This window comes from Mytilus californianus, unplaced genomic scaffold, assembly GCF_021869535.1.
Source record: "Mytilus californianus isolate M0D057914Y unplaced genomic scaffold, xbMytCali1.0.p SCAF_4, whole genome shotgun sequence".
In the NCBI taxonomy this organism is placed as follows: Eukaryota; Metazoa; Mollusca; class Bivalvia; order Mytilida; family Mytilidae; genus Mytilus; species Mytilus californianus.
Genome location: NW_026262690.1, coordinates 91969724 through 91990490, shown reverse-complemented (window position 1 = coordinate 91990490; position 20767 = coordinate 91969724). Strand labels below are relative to the sequence as shown.

The following is a 20767-nucleotide window of genomic DNA, read 5'->3' as shown; positions in this document are numbered from 1 at the left end:
TTTTCTCTCTCTTTTTTTTTTTTTTTTTTTGTGAAAACGACGTGGATGCACGTGCTGCCGTGCCTCCGGGTAGCTACGCCCCTGCCAAGGAAGAGTTGGTTTGCCGCGTCATGTTGTTCTATGTAAAAATATTCGTATTTGGAAATGGAATTTAGAAAATTTTCGATTTTTTTGTGAATTTAAGAGTTATATCAAGGATTTGGATAGTATACAAATCCTTGGTTATATGTTATATTAAGACCCAATTGTCGTCGAATTGAAAATTTTAAATAATATACATTTCTGGTATCGACAGAACTGTGGACATCTGAGGGCTTTGTTTGTTGAATTTAAACCAGTCACTTCGTACTTTTCTTATTCAGGGAGATAAAAAGCAGACTTGTCAAACCTTAAAGGCTTTTCCTTTAAATGTAAATACTTTGAATTTCCCGCTTTTGTCTACATTCTTACGCATGCGTTCTATGCTTTTATAAGCTTCCGGATCTTAGACTGAACATAAACAAAGGTGCACGAAAACAAATATTCAACAAAATTGGTTCGAAAATGTCGAAAGTCAGACGTGCCACGCATGCAGGCAGCTGGTATACAGACGATGGTATGCATTTTAGACAAAACTGGATTGATAGTGGGCCTATATGTCTATAATTTCACTGTAGTATCATCAGCTGATCAGACCGTTACGACTGATTTTCACTTTTCTTTTTGACTAAATATGTATAGGCCCATGTCATAGGGTTAACGGAATAGAGAATAACGAGCAAAAAGTGCAGAGTTAATGGTTAATAAAATAAAGATTAAAGAAAAATAGACAAAAAGAATAGAAAATGGAGAATAATGGGGTGCTGAACTATAAAGAATAGAGAATAATAAGCAAAATAAATAAAGAAAAGGGGAACTCCTCATCCAGACCCTCGTGTATAGTCTTGCCTCTTCAACAATACATGTGTCAAAACTAAATGTTCAAAATGAAAATAAAAAAGTTATATGTTTCTTCAACATTTGTTCTCACAGTGTCTTCTCATTATTGTTTACCTTTTTCTCAAATAAATTATTTTACATTATGAAAAATAGATAGAGTTTTGAGTTTATAGTTTATTTCCATTCGCATAATTTTGGATGTCATCTAGACGTTATGCTCCATCTTTTACATGTTTCAAAGGCGCCTAAGGGCTGTAGCAAAGGACAAAGTAATACTAAGACATGACAAGGGTGCAGAGTAATTAATGTGGTAAAGATGAAGCTTTTCTCCTGTTTCATAGCGAGTAACAAATAATTTTTATATTTCTGACAATGTACATATTTTATTTTTATCCTGAAATTTACACCTGGCACTTTAAGGTCCAGTTGTTAAAATCCAAACAGTTGTCTCCGCTTTTTTCAAAGAAATCGACATAGTTTAAACAGACTACAATGAGGACCCAAAAATGAACTGTCACAAAAAAAAAGAAATATTCACATTACATTTTGCTTAATATAGAAGCTGATGACAGGAGAATTTTTTTGTACAAGTACAAATAAAGCAGAAATTTATTTGTGTACCTGTTATTTTTACAATACATGTAGTTGGTTGATTGCAAGATGAATATATAATTTTTATATATTGCAGAAATTTCCTACGGGGAAACGCTTTGTTGTCTATGAATATGAATTATATATAAAGATGCAGCATCTCTAGATATATTTTTTGCCACCTGTAAGCCATATTCCAAATATATATTTGGTCAGTCTTGTTTTATGAATCATTCTTTTAAATTTGTTATAAGTAAATTAATCTCAATTAGATCTTTTAATATACCATGCATCAGATCTTTAACCTACTTTCAAATGACAGAATGGTAGGCTGTAAGGAAAATTTTTCCTCCCAACACACATGAACTCACAATTATATTGAAGACACAAATGGTCCTCCATTGGCTTGTCAATTGAGATTGTAGGGATGAATGTGACTTGTCCCTCTTTAAAAGTCGTCAATCCACCACTAGCTATATTATATATACATGTAAAGTAAATATTATTGTGTTTTATTAAAATTTATTTTTCCATTGTAGGAGCAGAGCTAAGCTCACAGTTATCTGGTTGGTTAGCTCCAGCCAAACCTATTCAGTCACCAGCTAGAGCAATTATTGCACCGTAATATGTTAATTTTTTGTGAATATATTAATTTCAATATATACGTTTTTCACATGATCAATATTTCTCCACTTGAGACAATCATGGTTTCAAGTACTATAAATGCAGAAGTTATTGTGTTGTAATTTTTTAAGAATGGACAAAAATGTGAGATTAATTGTAGCAATTTTTAGGAAAATCTGCATACAGATATAAGAATGTGAGTTCTTATTATATGCAATACGCACCCAGTCACATTATAGTTCGAAATAATAAAAACCTCACAATGATTTCTAAATTTTGCAGTATTCAAATTTGTGGTTTCTGAAATTAAAATTTTTAAGAGTGCAATGGTAAAAATTATTTTTCTAATTATTTTTAACATGAGATGTGGTAAAATTTGACATTGTTTTCTAACAATCCAACAGGTTATTTTTTTTTTTTTTTTTATCTAATTCGTTAATTGAAGACTAAGGATCCACCCAGAATTTTTTATTTTTATTCTAAAAGTCTCTTGCCCCTCATGAAAAGTCAGTTGAACATTTTTGCATATATTTACTTGTAGTTCTAGTAAAAAGTTGATGGCTGCAGAATTTAGCATTGCAATTACATAGAAAGCAATTTAAGTCAGTAGAGACGTTCGTGGTAGAAATGTTAAGCTTTTGGTGCTTTTTAGCACACTCACTGTCCCACAGTAAAAAATAAAAGCCAAGAGAGACAGAAAATATCTAAGAATAGAAACCTGATGAAAGAAAAAGAATATGTGCTTTGGTAGGGGAAAAAAGATTTCATACAATAGAATCCATTTTAAAAAGATTGCTTAATCAAATGGTTGGTCAAACATTTGACAGTAACTACACAATGACATACAAACAATTCTAAATCATAAGGCACACAGTTAAAGAAATAAAAAAAAATACAGATATGTGCAAATGTAATACAGGTACATCATGAATACAAAAAGTATACAGAATCAAGCAAATTGTGATCCATGGGTGAAAACCGTACAAGTAATTGTTTTGATATCTTATATCTTGATATAGAATAAACATGTAAAAGGATGTTGAAATTTTTCTTTAAATTTTCAAACGGACCCTTCCCGGAGATATAAATTCTATAGAATGCATTATAAAACTAATGCTGAGAGAGATAACACAAACATATCCAATAGAATTTATCGTAAAATAAATGACTGTTATCTATCCTTGTTAAGTAAATGAAAATATTACTCACTCCTTTCATCTTCACCAAATAGCAAGCGATTTACAAAATGAAACATTACTATTTCAGACATGCTGGATATTACTATTGTGGAGCGTGTGGTGGCCATGCATACAAACAAATAGATCCCACCCATATGTAAGTATTCTTAGGCACAATTGAAATACATGTAATAACCAGAGACTTATACTATTTTGTAATATAAGAGATTGGGATTTAGATGAAATCTCGTGATATGACTCGATCCCCCGAGACTTCATTTAAAATGTTTAAGACTGAAAAATAATCAAGAAATTATTTAGACTTGCATATTTTATTGCATCATAATTTTAGGGCTCCAGTGTGTACCCTTAGACCAAACTCCCAAGGTTGCAGGTTGGATTTAACTATGTTGGAGCCACACTTGTATTAGCAACAACGAAGAATAAACCATCACTCTTTCTGTAACTTCATTGAATTTTCAATATCTTGATGTAAAATATTTTACTTACAATTTTAATAAAATTTTTGTTTTAAAAGATGTTTTTCAAACCGTAAAAGATTTTTTTTTTTAAATTTATAAAAATTACTCCAAATGAAAACAAAATGAATATGTCAGTGTGAGAAAAATTAGTTAGAAAAATACTGAGAGAGTTGCAGAATATTTCATTAGATAATAAGATGACCATTAAATGGATTTGTCAATTTCTTGTATAATATGTTTCTGTATTGACTTACTGCTGAAAACCTACAAATATTTGTGAACATTAACAACTCACAGGGGCAGATCCAGCCATTAATAAAAGGGGGGTTCCTAACCCAGGATAAAGGGTGGGGTTCCAACTATATGTCCCCATTCAAATGCATTGATCGTCACATAAAAAAGGGGGGGTTCCAACCCCCAGAACCCCCCCCTGGATCTGCCACTGACTCAAAAATCAAACACATAAAATACAGAGTGAAAACATAAAAAGCAATGCAAAAGGACATCTAAATAGCATATCACAAATTTCCCTGTTTACATGTGAATGAAGGTGGGGTACAGTAACATTTTGTAAAACAACTGGACAGCAACAATATTTACACAATGTCCTTTCTTTTATTTATATATTTGCTTGCATTTAATTTTTGGAACATAATAAAATTTTGGTGAATTTATGTTTTCAGTCCTTGAATTGAGATTTTAATCAGATTTGTAGTGACAAAAATAAGTAAATGAAATATATTTCAAACATGACTGGAATTGTTTAGAATAGGCATTTAAACAGAAATTTCTTGAAACAGTTTAACAATTCTATGCATATTCAAAGTCTTTTTTTAAGTTACTGATTAAAGTAAATTACATCTTGATATACTAACAATGCCTCACATTACCAACAAAATAGAAATATTTAAAATTCAAAACTGGTGGAAAAGTAACAACTTTATTTTGCCTGGCTGAAATTTATTTAACGTCAGTGAATGATAATAATAATAATGAAGCCTTGATTTTTATACGACCGCAAAAAAATTTTGTGGTCGTATATTGGTATGACGTTGGTGTCGTCGTCGTTCGGCGTCGTCGTCCGAAGACACATTGGTTTTCGCACTCTAACTTTAGTTTAAGTAAATGGATCTTTTTGAAATTTGACCATAAGGTTAAATACCACAAAAGGAAGGTTGGGATTGATTTTGGGGGTTATGGTACCAACAGTTAAGGAATTAGGGGCCAAAAAGGGGCCAAAAATAAGCATTTTCTAGTTTCCAGACAATAACTGTGGAACGGTGTATGGATCTCTCTGAAATTATACTACAAGTTTCCATACCACAAAGGGATGGTTAGGATTTGCTTTGGGGGGTTATGGCTCAAACCGTTTAGGAATTAGGGGCAAAAAAGGGGGAAAAACAAGGTTGTCCTGGTTAATGGACAAATACTTTAGTACAAAACATAATTTAAAGCAGTGTAAGGGAGATAAATCAAATACATCATTGAAATTATCTCCCTTACACTGCTTTTAAATTATGTATAAAGTAATGGTTAATGAACAATAAAGATAATTTAAAACAGTGTAAGGGAGGTAATCCAAATACAACGTTTTGGTTACTTCCCTTACACTGCTTTTAAATTATGTTTAAAGAAATGCATATTTATAAAGGAAGACCAGTAAAAATATCTGCAAATGTTGCATCTTTTTTTTTTACCAAAAAATCCATATGAAAGATTTGACACTATATTTTTAATTCTATTATAAAATAGATTAAGTTAGCACTATGGTAAATTTAAATGGGTAATTATGGTTGCCAACTCCATTGGAAATTTGAATTGAGATTATGACCATATCTTGAGGGAAAGAATTTTTTTGGGGAAAAAAGGGGGGGGGGGGATAAAAAGAAATTGTGGGGGGTCAATTTTTCTCATTTCAGATTTCAGAAATTAAAAAAATTATTCTTCAAATATTATTTTTTTTTCAAATTTCAAATATTGAAAAATTTCAAGAAGAAATCTTTAATTGCACAGTATGGCGCATTAGAATTGTAAAATCTTTGATCACATTTATTTATTTGTTATGCCGAATCCAACAGTGTATTTAGATTTTTAATTTTGGGTCCAGTTTTCAAATTGGTCTACATTAAGGTCCAAAGGGTCCAAAATTAAACTTTGTTTGATTTTAGCAAAAATTGAATATATGAGGTTCTTTGATATGCTGAATCTAAACATGTATTTAGATTTTTGATTTTTAGCCCAGTTTTCAAGTTGGTCCAAATTGGGGTCCAAAATTAAACTTTATTTGATTTCAACAAAAATTGAATATATGGGGTTCCTTGATATGCTGAATCTAACCATGTATTTAGATTTTTTATTTGTGGACCCCGTTATCAAATTGGTTCATATTGAGGTCAAAAGGGTCCAAAATTAAACTTTGTTTGATTTCATCAAAAATTGAATTATTGGGGTTCTTTGATATGCCAAATCTAACCGTGTTTTTAGATTTTTAATTTGGGTCCCGTTTTTTAAATTGGTCTTCATTGAGGTCCAAAGGGTCCAAAATTAAACTTAGTTTGATTTTAACAAAAATTGAATTCTTGGGGTTCTTTGATATGCTGAATCTAAACATGTGTTTAGATTTTTGATTATGGGCCCAGTTTTTAAGTTGGTCCAAGTTGGGGTCCAAAATTAAACTTTTTTTGATTTCAACAAAAATTGAATATATGGGGTTCTTTGATATGCTGAATCTAACCATGAATTTAGATTTTTTATTTGTGGGCCCCGCTATCAAATTGGTTCATATTGAGGTCAAAAGGGTCCAAAATTAAACTTTGTTTGATTTCATCAAAAATTGAATTATTGGGGTTCTTTGATATTCCAAATCTAACCGTGTATTTAGATTTTTAATTTTAAGTCCCGTTTTTTAAATTGGTCTACATTAAGGTCCAAAGGGTCCAAAATGAAACTTAGTTTGATGTTAGCAAAAATTAAATTCTTGGGGTTATTTGATATGCTGAATCTAAACATGTGTTTAGATTTTTGATTATGGGCCCAGTTTTCAAGTTTGTCCAAGTTGGGGTCCAAAATTAAACTTTGTTTGATTTTAACAAAAATTGAATATATGGGGTTCTTTGATATGCTGAATCTAACCATGTATTTTGATTTTGGACATTGGACCATAATAGGTAAATTAAAAAAATTCAAGTTCTTAGACCACATTCTTTCTGTGTCAGAAACCTATGCTGTGTCAAATATTTAATAACAATCCAAATTCAGAGCTGTATCAAGCTTGAATGTTGTGTCCATACTTGCCCCAACTGTTCAGGGTTCGACCTCTGCGGTCGTATCAAGCTGCGCCCCAGCGAAGCATTTTATTTGTTACATGAATGCATTGTATGCAGAATTAAGAGAAATTCATTAAACTGTCTACAATTCTTAAATAAAATTATGTGAACTGGTCCTTTTATGACAAACTGGGTACATGTATCTGTTTAAAGAAAGCATTAGAAGAAACAAATTTTTTACAAACAAATATGTGGTTGATGGATGAGAAAATTTATCTCTTAGCCAGTTCTTTCTATCAGAAAATAAGGAGATGTGGTATGATTGCCAATGATACAACTAGTACTATCCACCATATTTCAAATGAAGTAGATGTATGATAATTATAAAAAGTTGAAAAAAAAATCTTACAGTGTTTACATGATTATAACTGTCTTAACAATACATTTTGTGAAAAATATACAGTTTTGCATCTGATCTTGAATTACAGTTTTGTCAGATATGTATTATGTAGTGTGGGTTTTGCTCATTGTTGAAGGCTGTACAGTGACCTAGGCGTTAACTTCTTCATTTGGTCTCTGATGGAGAGTTGTCTCACTGGCAATCGATCATACCACTTCTTCTTATTTTTATATACATGTAAACAGTTTCATTTTTAATCAATGTATTCTATTTCAGAAAACGTGTTTTTATACTAGGACCTTCCCACCATGTTAGATTGTCTGGTTGTGCCTTAACTGCTACAGAAAAATATCAAACACCATTATATGATCTAGTCGTAGATTCTCAATGTAGGTCAATTTGTAAAACTTCTTCTATGTATCAGCCTCCTGTATGAAGGAGCCCCTCCATATGGAGTTTATACCTCAAGTAATTTAAATTAAAAAAAAATAATTTGAAACATACTTTCAGATCTAAGTTCTATTCAGGTTCAGTGTTTGAGATGGCTGAACTTAAGGTATTGAACCAAATTTCTTCCTTAAGTTTATCATTGGATGTCGTAAATGATAAGGCCAAAAAAATATATATACTTGTTTCTTGCCTTCTGGAAGAAAATTTTGATGGCAGGTACAATGTAGGTGAGTGAAATAGCTTACCCGTAATTTTTATACGACCGCAAAAAAATTTTTGTGGTCGTATATTGGTATGACGTTGGCGTTGTTGTCCGGTGGTGTCGTCGTCGTCTGAAGACACATTAGTTTTCGCACTATAACTTTTGTTCAAGTGAATGGATCTCAATGAAATTTTACCATAAGGTTCAATATCACAAAAGGAAGGTGGGGATTATGGTACCAACAGTTAAGGAATTAGGGGCCAAACATAAGCATTTTTGTAACTTCCAGACATAACTTGTGTGTAAGTGTATGGATCTCTCTGACATTGTACCACAAGGTTCCATATCACAAAGGGAATGCTGGGATTGATTTTGGGGGTAATTGCCTCCAAATTTTAGGAATTAGGGGCCAAAAACAAGCATTTTTCTAGTTTCATGACAATAACTTGTGTGTAAGTCTATGGATCTCTCTGACATTGTATCACAAGGTTCCATATCACAAAGGGAATGCTGGGATTGATTTTGGGGGTAATTGCCTCCAAATTTTAGGAATTAGGGGCCAAAAAGGGGCAAAAACAAGCATGTTTCTAGTTTCATGACAATAACTTGTGTGTAAGTGTATGGATCTTTATGAAATTGTACTACAAGATTCCATATCACAAAGGGAAAGCTGGAATTGAGTTTGGGGGTAATTGCCCAAAAAGTTTAGGAATAAGGGGCCAAAAATAAGCTTTTTTCTAGTTTCCAGACAATAACTTGTGTTCAAGTGTATGGATCTCTCTGAAATTGTACTGCAAGGTACCATATCACAAAGGGAAGGCTGGGATTGATTTTAGGGGGTAATTCCCTAAAAATTTTAGTAATTAGGGGCCATAAAAGGGCAAAAAACAAGCATTTTTCTAGTTTCCAGACAATAACTTGTGTTCAAGTGTATGGATCTCTCTGAAATTGTACTGCAAGGTACCATACCACAAAGGGAAGGCTGGGATTGAGTTTGGGGATGATGAATCATAAGGGGGTTCAAAAAATTTGGGGGGGGGAATTTTTTTCCTTTTTTTTCTTTAAAATTTTCCATTTTAAATTGGTTATTTCTGATTTATATATAAAAGCAAATAATAATGATATGGTTTGAATAGGTAAATTAAAAATTTTTAAGTTCTTAGACCACTTTCATTCTGTGTCAGAAACCTATGCTGTGTCAAATATTTAATTACAATCCCAATTCAGTGCTGTATCAAGCTTGAATGTTGTGTCCATACTTGCCCCAACTGTTCAGGGTTCGACCTCTGCGGTCGTATCAAGCTGCGCCCCAGCGGAGCATTTTATTTTACATAGACTTCTAGTACATCTATTGACAATGAGATAATGTATATATAAATGTTCTTTAACGGTGAATAAAATGTGTTAGGGTAGCCATGGAAATTTAGGAGAGGTAGGCAGGCAGGAAACAGAACTATATATTTTTTTGGCCTAATTATAAAGATCTGATGTTGAAAGTTATTTGCTCCTTTTCGTTGTTTTTAAAAACCTATTTAAACATCAGATGTGATTATAACAATAGAAATTCTTTTACCATCATTAACTTTATTAACAAAATATATACTTTGCTAAAGTAAAATTGTTAAAATACTGATATGAATTTCAGGGAATAGGGCATAATAGAATAAAACAAAGATATTTATTTGGCCTTATTAAGTAAGTTTGTGAACATTTATTAGTTGGATTTGTTTTTGATATAGTGAATGAAGAGTTATATGCAACTGGACGGTTTGAAACTATGAAAATAGATACAGATGAAGATGAACATAGTATAGAAATGCAACTGCCATATATAGCTAAAGTTATGGAAAGGTAATTATATAAAGTAACTGCCTTTTATATCTAAAGTCATGAGTTAATATAAGGGAAAGGGAAACAACTGTCATATATAGCTAAAGTTATGGAAAGGTAATTATATAAAGTAACTGCCTTTTATATCTAAAGTCATGAGTTAATATAAGGGAAAGGGAAACAACTGTCATATATAGCTAAAGTTATGGAAAGGTAATTATATAAAGTAACTGCCTTTTATATCTAAAGTCATGAGTTAATATAAGGGAAAGGGAAACAACTGTCATATATAGCTAAAGTTATGGAAAGGTAATTATATAAAGTAACTGCCTTTTATATCTAAAGTCATGAGTTAATATAAGGGAAAGGGAAACAACTGTCATATATAGCTAAAGTTATGGAAAGGTAATTATATAAAGTAACTGCCTTTTATATCTAAAGTCATGAGTTAATATAAGGGAAAGGGAAACAACTGCCATATATAGCTAAAGTTATGGAAAGGTAATTATATAAAGTAACTGCCTTTTATATCTAAAGTCATGAGTTAATATAAGGGAAAGGGAAACAACTGTCATATATAGCTAAAGTTATGGAAAGGTAATTATATAAAGTAACTGCCTTTTATATCTAAAGTCATGAGTTAATATAAGGGAAAGGGAAACAACTGTCATATATAGCTAAAGTTATGGAAAGGTAATTATATAAAGTAACTGCCTTTTATATCTAAAGTCATGAGTTAATATAAGGGAAAGGAAAACAACTGCCATATATAGCTAAAGTTATGGAAAGGTAATTATATAAAGTAACTGCCTTTTATATCTAAAGTCATGAGTTAATATAAGGGAAAGGGAAACAACTGCCATATATAGCTAAAGTTATGGAAAGGTAATTATATAAAGTAACTGCCTTTTATATCTAAAGTCATGAGTTAATAGAAGGGAAAGGGAAACAACTGCCATATATAGCTAAAGTTATGGAAAGGTAATTATATAAAGTAACTGCCTTTTATATCTAAAGTCATGAGTTAATATAAGGGAAAGGGAAACAACTGTCATATATAGCTAAAGTTATGGAAAGGTAATTATATAAAGTAACTGCCTTTTATATCTAAAGTCATGAGTTAATATAAGGGAAAGGGAAACAACTGTCATATATAGCTAAAGTTATGGAAAGGTAATTATATAAAGTAACTGCCTTTTATATCTAAAGTCATGAGTTAATATAAGGGAAAGGGAAACAACTGTCATATATAGCTAAAGTTATGGAAAGGTAAAGTAACTGCCTTTTATATCTAAAGTCCTGAGCTAATATAAGAGAAAGGGGAAGTAACTGCCTTTTATATCTAAAGTCCTGAGCTTATATAAGGGAAAAGGAAACAATTGCCATGCATGGCTAAAGTTATGGAAAGTTAAAGTAACTGCCTTGTATAGATAGTCATGAGCTAATATAAGGGAAAGAAAAACAACTGCCATGCAAGCAACCAAGCAAGTTGATCAAAGGTTTGTTATGCATACTTTTATAGAAGAGCTGTAATTTTGATTTTTACTTGATCCTGTTTGGGGTTCCAAATTTGCAAATTCATTAGCTGATAATCTATTTTTATTAAAGGATATATTTCATTACATTACATTGTGTAGATAAAGTTGTAGAATTTCATAGATAAGTTGCAGATATATATAAGTTTGTTACAAATGAAAGAAAAAAAATTGGGAACTATTAACTATATATATAAAGTTTGATTACACAAAGTGTTTTTAAATAATTTTCAACTTTTATCAAGATAACACACTATCTGGTAATAGTCAATCACCCAATTATAATTGTAGTAGTCACAGATTTATTTGAAAACTATCAATTATATTAGATTATAATTTGAAAATAAATATAACATCATATCTAATTACATCGTATCTAATTTTAGAGAATTATAGTTAAATCATATCTAATTTTAGATTTACGTTATTGGTTCATGGAAATAAAGTTATTTCCCTTTGAACAAAAATGGTTTAACTAAGAAGTATTTTTTCAAAAATTGAATTCTTGGGGTTCCTTGATATGCTGTTTCTAGCAATGTACAAAGATTTTGGATATTGGACCATAATAGGTAAATGTCCAATTTCAAATTTTCAGTTCTTTGACCACATTGTGTCACAAACCTATGCTGTATCAAATACTCAATCACAATCCAAATTCAGAGCTGTTTTAAGCTTAAATGTTGTGTCCATACTTGCTCAACTGTTCAGGGTTCGACCTCTGCAGGAAAATCTGGTTTGCTGTCTCTCTGACAGCCTCTTGTGTCAACTTTAAATAATGCTAAGATCGATTAGAAATTACTCTCTTGGCTAAAAATGTAACTGTACAAAGAAATAAATAAGAGACGAAAACATAAAATGTTAGTATAATAATATAAGACCATAACATACAAATACATCGATCTGAGACCAGAATATCGATCCCCTACCCATATTCATCAGGATTTATTTTAGCCTTACCAAGCTATGCAAGAGTTGTGTCCCTTGGTTTGTTCAACTTCTGGTTTTCGTTTGAGTCGAACTACAGGTATCTTGAAATATTTCTCTGGTCCAGCTGATTTCGAGATAAGGAGAATTGACTGTATATCTAATTCTCTAATTCTGACCCAGTTTATACTTCCTCGAACAGTTGATTATATTTTTTTTTGCTTGGTCTCAGTTTCTAAGTTTGTCAAATTTCATTTATGCAGATAAACTTTCTTTTTTCTCTTTGATTATGCAATTGTGATGTCAAAAAAAAGGCAACCATGCCTAATGATGTCACATAAAAGGAATGCAATCTTTTTGTAGATCATAGAAATATAAGGTTAAATTTGCCTACATATAATTATTGTTTATAATTTCATTAGTGAAACAGATTTAACCCAATATCTTGTGAGATAGGATATTTCTCAACCCTCAGCAATTAGAATTTAAATATCTAAAATGCTCAGCAAGTCTTCGTTTTTAATTTAAGTTCCAAAATTTGATTGTTTCAAGAGGATGAATATTGTATCACTCAGTCTCTTGATGGAGTGGTAGAATATAAATAGAACTGCATTTCTATGGATATTTTCATTTTGACAAGTTTGAATTAAAAAGGTCAGACACATTCTCAATTGTCTTAAGATTTTTTTTAAGTCCTTTAGGATCTATCCAAATAATTTATAAATTGCAAACCCATGTCTAATAGATTTGTCTGCCACATAACAGAAACCCCTTTGAAAGGTTTGTTTTTTATTTTTGTAGTTGAAAAAAAAAATATGAATACTAGACTCATTATGACTGTTAAATTTCTACTATTTGTTTTCAGGAGGCAAGGTCATTTTACAATCATTCCAGTACTTGTAGGGTCATTATCTGTGGATAAGGAAGAAACGTATGGCAGAATATTTGCAAATTATTTGGCTGATCCGGAGAATCTCTTTGTCATTTCGTCTGACTTCTGTCATTGGGGTATAGTATTATAAACCAGTTCATCTTTGTAAGCATTTAGTTTTATATCCTCGCAGTAGCGAATGGGGCATGAAGTGTTACCCTTGTCCATTCGTAAAACTGCACATCCCATTCGTACAACTGTACGTCCCAACATTAGTTTATGTTCTCTAACTTTACTTTGCCTCAACCAAGTGTTATGAAACTTATACACAATGCTTATTACCACAAAACACAGATCAAATTCGAATTTGGGTTGCATCACTTTTATCATACTTGAGTTATGTCCCTTTATAATGTTGTATGCAAGCAGGGGCATCATCTGTGTCACACATTCTCCATTTATTTCATAATTACATTACATTTATGTTTCATAACTATCCATACTTTTGATTTTTTGAAAGCAATCATGAGGCATTCCAATATCAAAATGTATTTCTCCATAAAATTTAACATTTATGACATCACATGTTTCTTATAATATATAGATATAAGAAGATGTGGTATGAGTGCCAATGAGACAACTCTCCATCCAAGTCAAAATTTATAAAAGTAAACCATTATAGGTCAAAGTACGGTCTTCAACACGGAGCCTTGGCTCACACCAAACAGCAAGCTAAAAAGGGCCCCAAAAATTACTAATGTAAAACCATTCAAACGGGAAAACCAACGATCTAATCTATATAAAAAACGAAAAACGAGAAACACTTTTTACAGAACCACATCAACAAACGACAACTACTGAACATCAGATTCCTGACAGGTGCAAACAATTGCAGCGGGTTTAAACTTTTTAATGGTACCAAACCTTCACCCACAATGTTACAACATTGCATAGGAAAACGAACGAAAAATTAGCTATAACTTGTAATTTCATGGTTGTTTAGCATGATAATGTAATTATAAGAATTGAATACTTCTTTTTGTAATTTTATAGAGTTGTAACAGTGTTGATCGCGCCCACATTTTTAGTATGAAGTGCTTCCACGCTTCATACAAAATGTGCTTCGGTCAATGCTTTTACATCCTATTAAAATTACAAAAAGAAGCATTCAATTCTTAATTGAAATAGAATGTTTCATATGAAATATCCATCAATCAGTGGCTTTCATCTGAATTGTGTTGGAAATACTGAATGATCTGAAACACAATATAATATAATAATAACATATAACATTAAAAAAATTTATTGATACATTTCACAAATTGATAGATAGAACTTTAGAACACCCAAGAAAATTAAAATTTCTAGGTATAAAGATGATATTGAGGGTTAAATAAAACCTGTGTTTTAAATATTTTTAGGTCAGAGATTTCATTATACCTACCATGACCAATCATGCGGTCAGATATGGCAGTCCATAGAAGCATTAGATAAAATGGTAGGTTCATTCTGGCTATACATCAATTTAGAGTTTGTCTTTTATTTACAGAATTAAATGTTTTCATGTTATTTTTAACACATCAGAAAACAAGTGATATAACAGACTAAAAGAGATTATCTTGTAAATGTCATTAGGTCAACTGATACAAAATTGAAGTTAGTCATAGTAATATACCGAACCCTGAAATTCGTAATGTACTTTTTGTTGTTTACCTTTCAAATAAATAACTGTATTCAATGATTTTCTTTAATGGTGTATAAAATCTAACTTCATGTTTGCCAATATTATTATTTTTTTCAATATAGTGAATGCATAAAAAAATGTCATTGCATAATTCTCCAATACTACTGCACAGAATTTCTTTATATTTAGTCATCAGCTCGACAGTGATGATTATAAGAAAGAAGATGTGGTATGATTGCCAATGAGACAACTCTCCACAAGAGACCAAATGAGACAGAAATTAACAACTATAGGTCTCCGTACAGCCTTCAACAATGAGCAAAGCCCATACCTTATAGTCAGCTATAAAAGGCCCTGAAATGACAAATGTAAAACAATTCAAACGAGAAAACTAAGAGCCTAATTTATGTACAAAATAATGAATGAAAAACAAATAGGTAATACAGCAACAAACAACAACCAATAAATTACAGGCTCCTGACTAGGGACAGGCACATACAGAATGTGGCGGGGTTAAACTAGTTTGTTGGTGCCAACCCTCCCCCTAACCTGGGACAATGATGCAACGGCACAACACAAGAGCAAACTATACAAAACAATAAACTATAAACAAATATGAGAAACAGCGATAAATGACAACCACTGAACCACAGGCTCCTGACTTGGGACAGGCACATATAGAATGTGGCGGGGTTGAACTAGTTTTGAAGGCACCAACCCTCCCCTAATCTGGGACAGTGGTGTAACAGTTCAACATAAGAACAAACTATAAAAATCAGTTGAAAAAGGCTTAACTCATCAGATGGATACAAATAGAAATACATCTAACAAAAACACAGAGTGGACATGGACGGTACTTGTACATCCAAAGACGTCATAAACAGTCAGAGAAAAACATGACCTTGTGCAATGCCAAGATACAGGTATCGACAGATTGTAGAGCCATGAATGTGCATATGTATATAACAATAATATTAATATTTAGTTTGATTTTAATTTACTGATATGAGTTCAGTTATAATGTGTGTGTGTGCATTATAGATCTGTCAGACACCTGATTCAAGTTTTTCAATACTTTGAGTTACGACAATGCATTTTTGTTATTTTATAAATTCACAACATCTTTAGTAGTGAAATCAGTGCAAATATATTTTGCAGAATTATTAATTACGGATTTTTCATCAAATTAGATGTGGACTTCTATAATTCCCCAGCAACCAACATACTTTCCTGAGTAATTTGGTATATTACTACATCAAATGGATATACAATCAGAAACAACCCTCAACCCATGTCATAAAAGAAAGCTTCCCTCCTACTATCCTACAATTATTTTAATGGAATATCCCTGAAAAAAGTGGTGAATAAGTTTTGTCAATTTTTTTTGTAATTGCAAAGAAGTTTATAGTACACATATAGATATAAGAAGATGTGGTATGAGTGCCAATGAGACAACTCTCCATCCAAGTCAAAATTTATAAAAGTAAACCATTATAGGTCACAGTACAGTCTTCAACACGGAGCCTTGGCTCACACCGAACAGGAAGCTATAAAGGGCCCCAAAAAATTACTAGTGTAAAACCATTCAAACGGAAATGTACATTTAAACAAATCTTTTTTCAGGGAATGGATATAATAGAATCTTTGAACCCAGCACAGTTTACTGATTATCTAAAGCAATATCATAATACAATTTGTGGAAGATATCCAATAGGTGTTTTATTAAATGTGAGTATCATATGATTTGTTAGTTCTCAAAAGATATATAATCTTTGTGAGGTAGTTTGCAAAGGGGCATAGTACGATGGAAACTTATAAATCACGGAACTGAACGAAATTTCACTGGACTACATGTATCAACAAATATAACTTGAAATTGCACATTGTTGGGTACAGTTCTACAACAATTAAAGCATGTTTTCTATGATGACTGAATGCAATGGAGTTTGGAATGGACAAGACATTTTTATTACCAACCATTTTAGTTTGGGTTAAGGTCAAGTTTCTGGAAATGGACTATGTCACAGATTTTGGTAAAATTTTGCATACAACTTTGGCTCGTTGAACTATAACTGAAAATTAAAAAAAAAAATGCATTTACATTTCTAAAATATTACTAATCCAATTCTTTCAAAATAAATGAATATATTGAAAGCACTTAAAACTCTTGAAATGTCTTAAATTTGTCTTAAAATTATAAAATCTCCATTTTTAAGCCATGAATTTAAAAAAAAGTTTATATGTTTTTTATACATTAATTTTTATTTAAATGAAATAGAATAATCATTTTATAACCTAGTGTGCAGAGCAGTTGGTTCACAGGAACATCAAATTCAATTCTATGGAATTTTTTTGAAGAATAATGAATTTAAATGTCTTATACCTGATTTGTTGAAAGTCCTTTAAATGTAAAGTTGTAAGACTAATCCATTCTCTTTCATTTGTCTTGTTTTAACAAATAAAAGGACAAAGTATTCACCTACAATTTTTTACCTCCATTACATTCAGTCACGATGGAAGAAACATTGGCATTCTGGGTAGATGGTAACCCTGATGTCAAGGGAGATAACCTGTACTCATTTGTATGCTAGATAATTATCCAGTGAAAAGTTCGTAAGGGTTCCGCGGAACCCAGTGTCTCGCCTACTTTTGCTGTTGTCTATGTTTTCAGTGTGATAGGGGAATGCACATAATAGATTTACAGTTAATGAAATAAAACGTTTGAAATGTATGAAAAAAGTTATGCTTGTAAAAAATGAATACAGTATGCAATCAAATCTATAGATTTATAAAAGAGTTGAAACATAAATTTATTGAATGAACAAATGTTAAAAAAGGTAATTTTTAAATAAGTTTGGTAAAAATCCAGGATGGTTTATGAATCTAATAAATGTTTTAAAAACTTTAACTGCAGACTGTATGTAATGTTAACTGGAAGAAAAACTAAGTCCATTTATAAGTAAAATACGGAAAAACAGGAAATAAGTTTTTACATAATTTCCTTCTAGATACTAGCTTTTGATCATAAACAAGCTTCTGTCCAAGTTTGGTACAAATCCAGGATAGTTTAAGAAAGTTATTAAAATTTTAAAAACTTTTAACCACAGAGTGAATGTTATGTTAACTGGCAGAAAAACTAAATCCATTTATAAGTAAAATACGGATAAACAGGATTTTTTTTTTACCAAATTTACTTCTGGATACTATCTTATGATCATAAACAAGCTTCTGTCAAAGTTTGGTAGAAATCCAGGATAGTTTAAGAAAGTTATAAAAATTTCAAAAACTTTAACCACAGAGTGAATATTTGTGGACGTTGCCTCTGCCGCAAACAATGGAATGTAGGATCGCTATGTCTTTTTTGCGACAAAAGTTGCAGGCTCGACAAAAATCACTTGTGCTGTTAAAATACTGTGAAATAGGCTGATTGGAAATGACGTTGTCATGTATCACCAATAGAATATACAGAGAGATCAGAGTGAATCACCCACAATCGCCAACATTCACTGTGTAAAATCACCAATAGATTTTTTCTTAAACTTCAGTAGAAGACTTATGGGTCAGTGTACTTTCAAATTTCAACTTATATACCTATATGGAGTTATTTTCTTTCAGAACGATAGGTCATTCTTTCGAAGAATCAACCCAGACGATACCATGTTTCAATGAAATATGCTCCAAGGCATAAAATAATGACCTGTGTGAGGTCATTATTTTCCTTGATAAAAATGCAAACTATAATTTACTTCAAAGTTGTATTAGTCTGATAGTTTCTGTTGCCGATTTATTTTTTTAAAGTTCCAATCTATGATAGGTGTAAAAAAAATCATCATTGCCCGAATCTTAATTTTAGAAACAAATAATGTGAAGTTTTGTTAATTTATCGCTACAATACAGAGACATTATCATATATGCGAGATGAATTTTAATGTAAAACTTTCATAACACTTTAAAATAAAGCCAGATTTAACATATTTGTGTGTAAGATTTTGAAAATCTTATTGATTCATACTGAATAGATTGATTGATTGATGGTTACTTAAAGTCCAGTGGCAAATATTTCATGCATGTTCAGGATGATACACACTGAATAGGAAATCATACTGTGACCTACATGTATTGATATTTGTTTTCGTGTAACATGTACATGTATCAAGATTTCGTGCCCCCTTTGTGTCAGTTCTTAACTTTTTAACATTTATGTATACCTTTTACTCTATCAAATGATTAACTAATAAAATATTCTTATATTCTATTGAATAACATTCACATACCTCATAATGAGGTCGGGTTGGGGGAGGGTATGTAATTATATCCTGATTATCTGTTAAAAAAATGTATTGCTATTCAAAAGAAAATCATTCTGAATATTTCATTCGATTCAATTAAAATTGTTGAAAAAATAATCACTTTTCAGCGATAAAATGTCATTACAAATCGACAAAAAAAAAACATAGCACCTCCCCCTTTCCATAAACTAAGTTGGTACAATAAATTATTTTTCATACACCGTTATCAGATGGTAACAATTCATTTGTGTCTTACTTCATGCAGTTACAGTAATATTTTTATTGTGTATGGATAATAATTTCTAAGGTTTATATCTAGATTAATTAGTGAGTTTTATTTCACATTCTAAATGAGCCGTAGGGCGTATTAAAACCTGAACGCATTAGAAAGGAATATCCAACTTTAGTGTGGTCGGTAAAATAGGATGCTAAATTTTGCAAATTTTTATAAAAAAAACAATATTTTTTTGACGGTATATAAGTCAGATAATGCATATTTTAAAGTTTTTCTTGTCGTAGAACACACCTCTGGGTGTCGGGATTGCTCAAAGAAAGACCTCCCTACGGTCGGTCTTTCATTTGATCAATCCTGATACCCCTTGGTGTGTTCTACGACAAGAAAAACCTTAAAATATGCATTATCTATAACATAAACACTGGGGGTAATGGACCTTGTTTTTTTTCCTTTAAATTAAATTGAAATTAAAGAAATCACAGTTATTTTATATGGGTTATATTGGGGTAACTTAATTTTTCCTTAATGAAGAAACATTCAAAGATAGAATTGGTTACAATTCACTGAGAGAATTGTTTTTCATAAATACTAATTAAATACAAATAGGTGGTCAAGGATGTGCCTTATTGTCTTGAAAAAACACAAAATGTCCTATCAAAATTAATATAATTATCTGAACTTGATTTTAAAAGGATTTTTTCTGAAAATTTGAACTTTTTGATAGTTTAATCTTTAGATTTCAAGTTTTAGATGTTTCTTTTGTATATTGAATGATACTTGGTAAAACATTTTAAAACCATAATAGTATTTGTGCAACATGCCCAGAACGGATGCTCAGAAAAAGACACTTGATCAACCTTAAACTGAAAAACTTTCTTTGTAATGATTTCATGATTTCATTTCATGCAAGTTTGACAATACAAGTTCATTAAATACATGTTTCACTTCTTATCAAGTGCTTAACTTATATGTTATATTTCATTGTTGTATTTTTTTATTTTCCAGGCAGTGCATACTATTACAAAAACTGGAAATGGACATAAAATGTCATTTAAGTTTGTGAAATATGCACAATCCAGTCAGTGTAAATCTATGAGAGACTCGTCAGTCAGTTATGCATCTGGAGCGCTTGTGATCGAATGACGAAAGATTCTGCATAATAGTCACTACATTTGCTTTCATCACAGGATGTTTGGACAAAACCTTTCCATTATGTTGCATATGTACATGTTGATTTGTGATACAGCAATATTATACAATTTAACATAAAATTCATAGCAGTTTTAAA

At 31.2% G+C, this 20767-nt stretch overlaps 1 protein-coding gene across 1 annotated transcript; it reads left to right on the top strand.

The window, feature by feature from the left end:
- Positions 1-460: 460 nt before the first annotated feature.
- On the top strand, positions 461-20767 carry LOC127738893 (protein MEMO1-like). The gene is made up of 9 exons (XM_052250367.1): positions 461-595; positions 2049-2130; positions 3400-3468; positions 7736-7848; positions 9851-9962; positions 13266-13408; positions 14693-14769; positions 16579-16683; positions 20485-20767. The coding sequence occupies exons 1-9, from the start codon at positions 544-546 to the stop codon at positions 20620-20622; spliced, it is 891 nt and encodes a 296-aa protein (XP_052106327.1). The 5' UTR covers positions 461-543; the 3' UTR covers positions 20623-20767.

What these genes read in the sequence shown, in the direction of transcription:
- LOC127738893 (XM_052250367.1), top strand. Translation starts at nt 544, where the DNA reads ATGTCGAAAGTCAGACGTGCCACGCATGCAGGCAGCTGGTATACAGAC. An exon ending in GCTAGAGCAATTATTGCACC is followed by an intron (nt 2,131 to 3,399) that starts GTAATATGTTAA and finishes TTACTATTTCAG; the next exon opens with ACATGCTGGATATTACTATT. An exon ending in GTCTGACTTCTGTCATTGGG is followed by an intron (nt 13,409 to 14,692) that starts GTATAGTATTAT and finishes AAATATTTTTAG; the next exon opens with GTCAGAGATTTCATTATACC.